Genomic DNA, 9,667 nt, shown 5'->3' with positions numbered 1-9,667 from the left:
GAGAATTCAAGGAGATCTGTGTGGGATGATTGACAACTATACAGACTGAGGTTCAGCTATGGTCCGTGCACCAGAAGTGGGACAGCCTTCTCACATGATATAATGGCACGTGACTGATCACGCGCACCAGCCACAGCACGTGCATCACGTATACTGCCAAGCACCTACGGTCCCCAACGGCAGCACGCTGACCTTGAGGTTGACGGGCGTGCAGTTGGCGAGGAAGTCCTTGTTGGTGGTGCTGGCCGCGTGCAGGGAGTAGCCGGTGGCGGTATTGTCGTCGGGCGGACAGGCGAGCCAGGCCCAGCCGTCGGCGTGAAGGTTGACGAAGCCGCCGCCGTTGTAGGCGACAAGGCCGCCGAGGAGGGCACCGGGCGGCAGGGCAGCAGAATGGGCCTGAGAGTAGGCGACGGCATTGTTGGCGGCGTCGAGGAAGACGATCTGGCCGCCGGGGACGGCGACGTCCATACCGTACGGTGCGGCAGCGGAGGCAGCAGCCGAGACGACGAGGCGGTCAGCGACCGGACAGCTGGCGATGACGTCGGCCGGACAGTAGGCGCACAGAGGCCCGCCAAGGTTCCAGCGCAGGGCACAGGCGCTGACAGCGAGGCCGTCGACCGCCGGCGCAGACGGGTTGGCGGCCGTCAGGGCAAAGGGCGTGCCAGCAGCCAGGACGGGCAGCGGTGCGAGCACGTTGTCGGTGCAGACATACATGAAGCGGCTATAGCAGACGCCGCTGCAGTGGGCGAGCGGCTCGCCGGCCACGATCGGACAGAGAACGCGGTCGTCATGGCAGACGCTCTGGGCTGGGTCGAACTGCTGATCGGCGCAGGCTTGCTGATCGGCGAGGCCGAGACCGAGACCGACGAGGCCGATGGTGGCAGAGAGGAGACGTCTGGCCATGTGTGCGGTGGATGGTGTTGGTCTGGGCTGGGTGGTGATCGGGGGAGCTGTTCTGGGGGGTTAGCCTGGGGGACTCCCGAAAGACATGGCAGCAGACACGGTCTTTTATATGCAGCACAACAAGGGATACGATCACGAGCTGCATGGGATTCTGTGATTGATTCTTTCGTATAGGGCAAGAAGATCGGCTTGTGTTCGAGTCAGCTTCCCACAGTGTCTGGACAAGCAGTCGTTGGTCGAGAGGAGGTCGAAAAGCACAGCAGAACGAATACGAGGAGCAGCTCGGTAAGAGTCTCTTTGGTCATATTCAATGACGTCGCTGAACAGGATAAACGTTGGTCGGACAGAATATGGCTTTTTATGACAAACAAACATATTGTGCCTTGTTAGATCGATGAGGTCTGGACGAGCACGTCGCATCCGACAACGTGACACTTGGCCTCCTATATCGCCAAGCTTAGCCTACCGCACCCGACTGTCCATAGCGCCGCAGCAGCACATTGGCCGCCCCATCGATGTCGCTGGAATCAAACACGCGCGACACAGCGACCGCAGCCACCTCGGTGATCCCGTCGGCCGGCCGCACGTCGTGTGCGCAGTGGCCAAGCCCGATGGCCGCCAGCGTGCCCAGCACTTGGCTCCGCGACGCCGGCAGACGGCTGCACAGCCACGCAAGGATCCGCAGCTGCGCCACAAACCGTACATCGCCGGGCAGCAGCTCGTTGGAGTCCAGCCTGCCGGCAGCCGAGCCTCCTGGATCAATCCGCAACGGCGATACAGCCAGAACACACGTATAGACATTCCACGCCATGTCGGGAGAGGCTCGAGCAGCACCATCAACACCGGCAGGCGGCACGGTCTCGCACGGCCGCATCGGAGGCGTCTCACAACAGGTGCAGCGCGTACGGAACGGCGCTGCCATAAAGTCGATGCACGACGCCGACCGCGCCGCGCCGGCCAGATATCGGTCCAGCCGTGTCGTCCAGACGAGCACCGTCGCATACAGCGCTGTGTCCTGCATCAGCCGGGCCAGACGCTCAAACGATGCGTCATCCCGCTGCGCGTCCAGCAGCCTGACACCGTCCGAATCGACCGTCGCCACAGACAAGTCGAACACGTCCGGACCCTGCACTCCAAACACCCCCGGCCGATAGCTGTCGTCGGCGGCCTGGAACAGGGCCCACGCCAGGACGCGTGGCGCGAGCTCCGGCTCGGCTGCCTCCCACTCGCGACGCCACGCCTCGCCGCCAGCCTCGAAATGGCGCACGAGAACCTGCAGCCGCGGCACCGTGTCGGGCTGCTCGATCCGGGGACCGCCGACCAGTGCCCACTGCGACCGGTCCGCCAGGATGCCCCAGACGCCCTGCAGGATGGTAGGGAGACCGGCCAGGACGTCCAGCAGCTTGCTCGTGACGCTCTTGGCTTCCGGACAAGCCGCCCACGGCACCGTCTTCCACTCTGCCTGCTCCAGGAACGTCCCCTGTCGCCGCACGATCGCGTCCGAGATCAGGGTCCATCGTATAGACTCAAACACAGGCAAGAGCGCCGCCGACTGGAACTGCTCCGGGCCGCAGTACTCAAGCACGTGTGCCAGCCCAGCGTGGTGCGTAAATCGCAGGTCCTGGTCCACGGCGACCTAGTCAAGTCAGACCTTGCCTCCAACATGGTGTGGCAGATGTACATATGCAAAGAGTGACATACGCACCGCATACGAGCCCATCAGAGAGATCGGCTTCACTAGCGTCGCCATGTCTGCCTTGGACGTGGCCGCCATCCTGGTGCGCAGACTCCGAATAGCTCGGCCATACGCCCGCCTTCCTGCATCCTGTAGCATATAGATGGACTTGTCCCGACCAAGAAGGCCATAGCAGAGAGCCCGCAGACTGTCGCCGGTCATGTCTCCGTCCTCGAAGCAGCCACGCAGCGAGCTGTCCTGCAGCAGTATGCTGTACATATTGATCCAGCTGTACGACTGGAAAAAATACGAAAACGCCATGTCGTCGGCGAATCCGGCAAAGCTGAGCTCTGCAGGAGGACTGCTGCTGGCCGCTTGCTTCTGCCGCGAGCGAGCTGCCACTGCTGTTCCTCCTCCCGGATACGATGTCATCGACTGAATCTTGCCCAGCCGCAACGTCCCGGGCGCTGCTCCAGCTACGGCCGCATGGCTCTGCATGCGCAGCACAGCCTCATAGCCCTGGCATTGGTGGCCAGATCGACGGCAGCGTTGGCACTCTGGCCGCTCCTTGTCGCATTTGACCCGCCTCTGGCGACAGGTGTGGCAGTACCCGCTTTTCGGTGCCCGCCCCATTTCACGAGAGCTGGTAGGAGCCGATAAAAGCCTCGCGTTTGCCTCCAAATTGCCATCCTAGATTGCAACATGCATTTGTCCGCTGATTCCTCCAATCAAGAAGGAACGATATTTTCCGCTTAGTCATCGCATTACCCGTACGAGTACGAGTACGGGCTCCAAGTCGTAAGACTTTCATCACGTGGGTCAGATCATCCGATTCCACCGAGCTCTTCCTGCTGCTTAATAACATCGAGATGGATCGAGATAACCATTTAGCACCGAGCTCTCGGAGACTCCGACCCGTTTCTCGGTCTTAGCGGTAGCGCCGACGTCCGGAAACAATGGGATCTCCACACCCCACTGCGGAATTTTTCGACGCCGTTTCTTGCCTGACGCGATGAGACCCGCATTAAATAAGAAAATAACAGTCTTCGGATCCGTTATATTAACACTAACAAAAATTCGTGTCGCGTGGGCACGATGGATATCTCTAAGGTCTATGTTAAAGAGAGCAAAGAAGGGTATGTTGGAAAAGGAACTAGCAGTGCAGATGTAACTGAAACGCACAGATCACCGGAATGAATAACACAAAAAGATGCCAAATGACGCCCAAACAATGCCGTAGCCGTTCTCGAGTCCTTCGCCCATTAACTGCTGCATTCCTCTTCTCATCACGACGCGGCTGCTTCCATCTCCGGCCGGTAGAAAACCCGGCCATGCATTTGTGGGGTGGGTGGGGATGACGCTTTCTTGCATCGGCTTTTTACTGGATTTTTCAGCAGACTCCCACTGTGCGCCTACTGCGCCGGCTTCACGGCGATGATGCGGTAGCTTGTCGTGACGAGACGCTTATTGTCCATCTCCACAAAAGCCTCGCCGTCGAGGCTGAAGCGGTTGAGCAGAATGCGGAAGTGCTTGGGAAGAATGTGCAGGCGGATCAGGCCAAAGATGATCTGGCGCATGGCGCGGAAGTACAGGTCGACCTTGTCGATGAGGGGCGCCTGCAGACCGCCGACGCTGGCGTTGTCGGAGCGCGTCACCTGGAAGCCGGCGTCGGTCAGGGCCTTCTCGAGCCCAGCAGGTGTCGGGGTGCCGACGGCACCAATGAGCGGCTTGACGCGGCGCATCAGCTCGGCATGCTCCGGGTTGGTGGGATCGTACTTGGGCAGGCTGACCCAGTCCAGCATGGAGAACTTGGCGCCCGGCTTCATGATGCGGTAGACCTCGCGGAACATGGCCGGCAGGTCCTTGCACAGGCTGTAAGCCTGGATCTCGTAGAAGGCGTCGAAGCTGGCGTCCTCAAACGGCAGCGGCAGGTTGTTCTGGTCCCACTCGACAAACTCGTTCTGCAGCCCCTGCTCCTTGGTGAAGGAACGGGCCTGGGCCAGCTGATTGGGGTCGATGTTGAGGCCGACAATTTTGGCGCCCGAGTACTTGGCCATGTGAGCAGCCACACGGCCACGGCCACAGCCCAGGTCGAGCACGCGGTCACCCGGCTTGATGCCAATGTCGCGGGCGATGGACTCCTCATACAGTAGCTGGTTGTCGAGCACGGACACGTGCTTGTCCATTAATGGCGGGATGTACATCTTCTCGACGTCGCCGAGGGCACAGAGATGGTTCAGGACGCCGTAGTAGCTGCGCAAACAGTCGCCGACCTTGGTCTTGTAGTCGGGGCCGAGCGCGGCCACCATCTTCTCCTCGTCGGCCCAGTCGAGGTTGTAGATGACGTAGGAGGACATGAAGTCTTCGACATCCTTGTCGGTCATGTTACATAGGAACTTGAACGAGTTCCAGAACGTCTTGGTGCGCTTGGTCGACGCCGAGCGCTCCGACACCACAGGGGTGTTGTGTCTGCTGTAGAGCTTCTTCCATGACTTGTGGGCCGGCTCTATCTTGACATCTTTCTCGTTGAGGGTCTCACTGCTGCGTGCACTAGAGCCGCTGGGAGTGTTGGTGTCTTTTGCCGTAGCGACCGGGAGCGCTGCAGCGCCAGTGATCTGGACGTCTACCGCAGGAGCTGCGCTCGTCATTGTGGCAATTGGAGAGGGGCAGAGCAGATCTGAAAGGGATCTAGGAGAAGTGGGCTTGTAGGAGCACGGTAAAGTCTGGTTGTAGGTGGGAGGTGGGAGAAGAGGAGAAAGAAGTAGTAAAAGAGTAGAAGACGAGGTAGAAAGAGGAGAGCGGGAAGAGAGCGGGAAGAGAGCGGGAAGAGGAGAGAGAGAAGAGGTGGGAGGGGAGGAGAGGTCGGTCGGAGAATGGGAGAGGGACTGCGAATGTACGGGTACAAAGAGTAAATATGCGTGAGTGCTAGTATGTAGGGGTCTGTCCGGGTTGGTGTCCCTGTTCGCGGGAAGAGAGCGTTCCGTATGACTGATGGTGTGGCACTTGAGCCGTTTAGGATGGTGGATTCAAACGGAGGGGGGCGTGGTTGAGTGGGCAGCAGAGATTTGGTGGACACGTTCTGGGAAGTGTGAGTGGGTGGGGAGTGGGCGGCGTGTGGTAGAACAAGGCTGCGAATGAGCTGTGGCTACCGATGACGAGAGGCTGATTTGTGCTTGGACGGTTGTGGAGTGATTTTTGTGACAGATCGATTGGGCGGTGTCTTGTCTCGTGGGAAGGCGTGAAGCAGACGGTGAGAAGGCTGCAGTGGTCGATGAGAGGCAATGACAGCCAAGATCGGGAAGGAGAGACGGGGGGGTGCAGGGCATATTAAAGGGCCGCGGAGGATGCAGCAGCATCATCACGTTGGAAGCCAGTGGAAGGTGCTCCGTACTCGAAGGTTGGGCAAGCCGACAGCTGGTTGGTCGGCGTACGTCCTAATGGGAGGGGGGGCGGGTAAAGGCCGGCAGGGCCGGAGACAGGCCTGCTGACATGACCTGGAGGCGGTGGGAAGCGTGAGCGAGGGAGCGAGAAGGCGAGTGTGAGCAAACGGGCGATGGCAGCGACGCGGAGAGCTCGACAAGGCATGTGCAGCCCAGCGGCCCAGCGGCGTACAGGGAAGGGAAAAAAGAAAAAGAAAAAAATTAGAGCAGGTGGGGCCTGCATGACTGTACTGTATCGTACAGCGGATACACGGTTCTGGGGATTGTCACGGGCGCTGGCTCTAGCGGCTTTACGAGTACGGAGTATGGAGCAGACATGGGCAGGTAGAGTGGGGCAGCAAGCTGTGGCAGGCTAGCGGGCGTTGTTAGTGAGAACGAAAGTAGTGAGGAGCGGCCTTGGCGGGCTACTATGTACGAAACGCATGTATCTCGGTCGTAAGACACGAGTACTCGCATCCAGCGTGCTGCGACGGGCCCGTGGTACTCGAACGGAGTGTTCGTAGGGGCCGTGACGTATCTTACGAGGCCAGAGATTCTCCGTAACACGTATGGACTCTGTACGGGCACGCGACTGTGTCGTAGTGCGTCGCAAAAAGTCTGCTCTTAGCCATCTTTTCGGGTCGGTTTTTTTTTTCGCCCGAGACTTCCGGAGCAGCAGCCCAGGTAATTAAACCAGGCGCCATCATGCCTGCCCAACCGATCAGCCACTTTTCGCGCCAGATGCTCGCTCCTTCCTCGCCAAGCGTCCCGCGGCCCATCTGAGAAGGAGCGGCCAGAGCGTGTTCCCTCCCAACGGCAAGCGGCAGTCGTGCCACCGATGTCGCCGGGGCTCGAAACAATGACGTCATGCAGAGGGGACCAGCTCAGCAACAAAGGCACCGGGGTGCAGACAGGCCAGAGCACACGGCCCCGAGCAGCCATATCCACCTGGCTGGCCGATGGCTGCATGCCTGACGTGGTGCGGGAAATACGATGGCAAACAACGGCGCCTTGTTATCGGCTGTTTTGAAGGCCTGGATGGGCAGTCGTGGTGCGGGGGTGGTGAAGCGGGCAATTTCGGCAGAGGCCGGCGAGGAAGAAGAGAGTACTCTGTGTGGAGTAACAAATGAATGTATGAATTATTAAAATAAAACAAGAGAAAATAAGAGAAAATAATTGAAGAGAAACAAAAACAACTAGGACAAAAAGATTCATATATTCACACCCGATCATCCAATCACACAATCACACAAACACACAATACCTCGTCCAAATATCTGCTACCCGTCTGCTGTCCGAGCCCCCGAACACGTCCAACAGCGTGCATCGACATCTCGTGATCGCTCTGCCTGCCGCCTCGACCCTCCTCCTCGACGGACACGTTCACCCGCAAACTGCCGGCACCGACACCATCGTCGCAGGGCCGCCGGCCGGGCCCCACTGCAATCAGTCATAGGCCACTAGGTTGCGTGATTCTACGAGTGGCCGTCACCGGGCTTTGGGCCCTCCTGCTCTCATTTCCGTGGCAGATCTGGACGCTGACACTACGACGTATGTATATCCGGCCCTGCCTGTAAGCGCTGTGCCGCTCGATGTAACGGAAAAGCTTTCTTCTGCTAGCTTCTTGGCATCTGCCGGCGCCATGCATCGTACTATTGCTGCAAGTGCGAGCACTCCGTACCCTGTACACGTACCCTGTGCTCTGTGTAGAAATGGCCACTGCAGGCTCCACCGGTGCGGCTACTCGGCTGCTTGTCCCTTGTTGGTACATTTGTTGTACCCGTCAGACTGCCTTTGCATGACGCCTTTTCCTGACGTCCCGGCTTTCCCTCCGGTCCTGCCCGGCTCGTCTCGGCGCAAGACGTGTCTGCTGACTAGCGTTCGCTGCACAACATGTGCCGAAGAGCGAGCAGACTTTTCTGCATCCCGCTCCGGACGTTTTTCGGGAGCTTCGCCCCCTGCGACCGTACCCGTGGCCGTGTGCGAGCCAGCAGCCCCTCTGTCTGTGATGGATGGCCTATATCTCATGTCTCGCAAGGGGCTGTTGAGGAAAATCGATGGCTGGGCCGTTGGATGACCGTGTTGGTCGACATCTCCAACACGGCCAACCAACAATATCGCCAGCGAGCGCCGTCCAGCAGATCCGCAGCTGGAACGTCTTCAGCCCTACGAGCTAGACAAAGAGCCATGCGGTGTGTATTTACCATCACACTACCCACATACACATGCATTGCATCCACCAGCACAAAAAACCTTAATTGGCATCGCCACAGATGGCGTCGCATGCCGCCAGCCCTCCCTGGCAGCCTGATGTACGAGTACGAGTACCTGTGGGAGGAAGCCGGCAGAAGCGTCTTGGCTGCTCTCCAATGCCACCAGCCACTCTCTCGGTGTCCCAGCTCTTCCCGTGAGCAGCACCACTACTACCACTACCACCACCACCACCACTACCAGCTCGGCACGTATCGCACCCATCCCACGCGCGGTGTAGCACGAGGGGCCGCTTTCTGCGAGCCATCACAAGGGCAGAGCTGATCCACAACGCTTCGTCCAGTCATATTCAGGCCCGGCCCAACAGTCCATGTACTCATACACAAAGCCCTTTAACCTTGGGAACACCCTCGCCCTCTAGCAAAGGCCGTCCCTCCTGGATCCGTCCGTCTGGTCTGCCCGTGGCCAAGATCTCCATGCCTTGTACGCTTGTATACTGTGGGCCGCCCAGTCCTGGCAACCCAGTCCTGGCTCCCGGCTCCCCTACCGGCTCCAGTCTCTCGTGCTCTGCCCTCGTGCTGACACGCTGCTGCCTATTCGCCACAGCCCAATGAGGGTGGAACGCTAAAGGCAGAAGCACCTGACTCGAACAAGTGACGCGTATCCTGCGTTTCCTGCATGTGCGGGTACTCGTCCTATCTCACCATGAGCATGCCGACATCCGTACCCCAGTCCACGGCCGCCGCCGGGCCTCTCAACCAGCTCTGCCAGCCCTGCCAGCTCTGCCAGCCTTGCCAGACGCCTGTTCCGCCCTATCCGCTACACCTGCAGGCCGGGTAGACCGCTACTCCCTGGTGGCATTGACGGCAAGGTCACTGTACAAGCTCGATCCGGCATCGGGCCTGGTGGCCGTGATCAGCTCCCCGCACCTTGGTCCAGTCGATGCTAGTCGTCTAGAGTAGTCCGATGCTGAGGACCGGCTGGGCCATCAACAGAACCAAAGCTATTACTACTTTGACCTTCCAAATGCCGTCTAGATCGAGGCCGACATCGCTCGATCGTCTAGACTGCGTGTCATCTGCCGTCAGACTGGTGTGGGTGATGCTCCCGGAGCAACCAGCCTAGTTGCTGCGGGCCTTGAAGCTCTTCAGGCACGACATCGCCTACGCGATGTCGATCACTGCAGATTCAAATATTCCGGATATGTTCCCCGGGCCAAACCATCCGAAGAAGCCTGTCAGATGAGTTTATTTACCCTATATGCCTCGCCACCTATCGACGGTCCACTTTTTCTCGTTTGCTTGGTTGAATCTACCAGACATCACCTCACTTTCGCTTTGACGTTCATTCCTGTTAGATTATTTCCTTGTATGTACGAGTACTCGTATTTTCCGAGAGGGTCCTCAGGCGTCGGTGGCATCTCGCCGGCCGGACCCGCTCGGCAAGGCGATAGGCGTTC

General features: G+C 59.1%; 2 protein-coding genes across 2 annotated transcripts; both read right to left on the bottom strand.

Moving 5' to 3' along the window:
• Positions 1-144: 144 nt before the first annotated feature.
• Positions 145-3,211, bottom strand: CMQ_138 (c6 zinc finger domain containing protein; the record flags this gene model as incomplete). Its single annotated transcript, XM_014313760.1, has 3 exons — positions 145-950; positions 1,375-2,539; positions 2,609-3,211. 3 exons carry the CDS (start codon positions 3,209-3,211, stop codon positions 145-147), a joined length of 2,574 nt encoding a protein of 857 aa, XP_014169235.1.
• Positions 3,212-3,990: 779 nt separating this feature from the next.
• On the bottom strand, positions 3,991-5,226 carry CMQ_317 (S-adenosyl-methionine-sterol-C-methyltransferase; the record flags this gene model as incomplete). The annotated part of the gene is made up of 1 exon (XM_014313939.1): positions 3,991-5,226. One exon carries the CDS (start codon positions 5,224-5,226, stop codon positions 3,991-3,993), a length of 1,236 nt encoding a protein of 411 aa, XP_014169414.1.
• Between the last annotated feature and the right edge of the window lie 4,441 nt (positions 5,227-9,667).

The sequence above is a fragment of the Grosmannia clavigera genome (genome assembly GCF_000143105.1).
Source record: "Grosmannia clavigera kw1407 unplaced genomic scaffold GCSC_179, whole genome shotgun sequence".
In the NCBI taxonomy this organism is placed as follows: Eukaryota; Fungi; Ascomycota; class Sordariomycetes; order Ophiostomatales; family Ophiostomataceae; genus Leptographium; species Leptographium clavigerum.
Note: the sequence above shows the minus strand (reverse complement) of the source record. Positions and strands in the feature narration are given on the sequence as shown.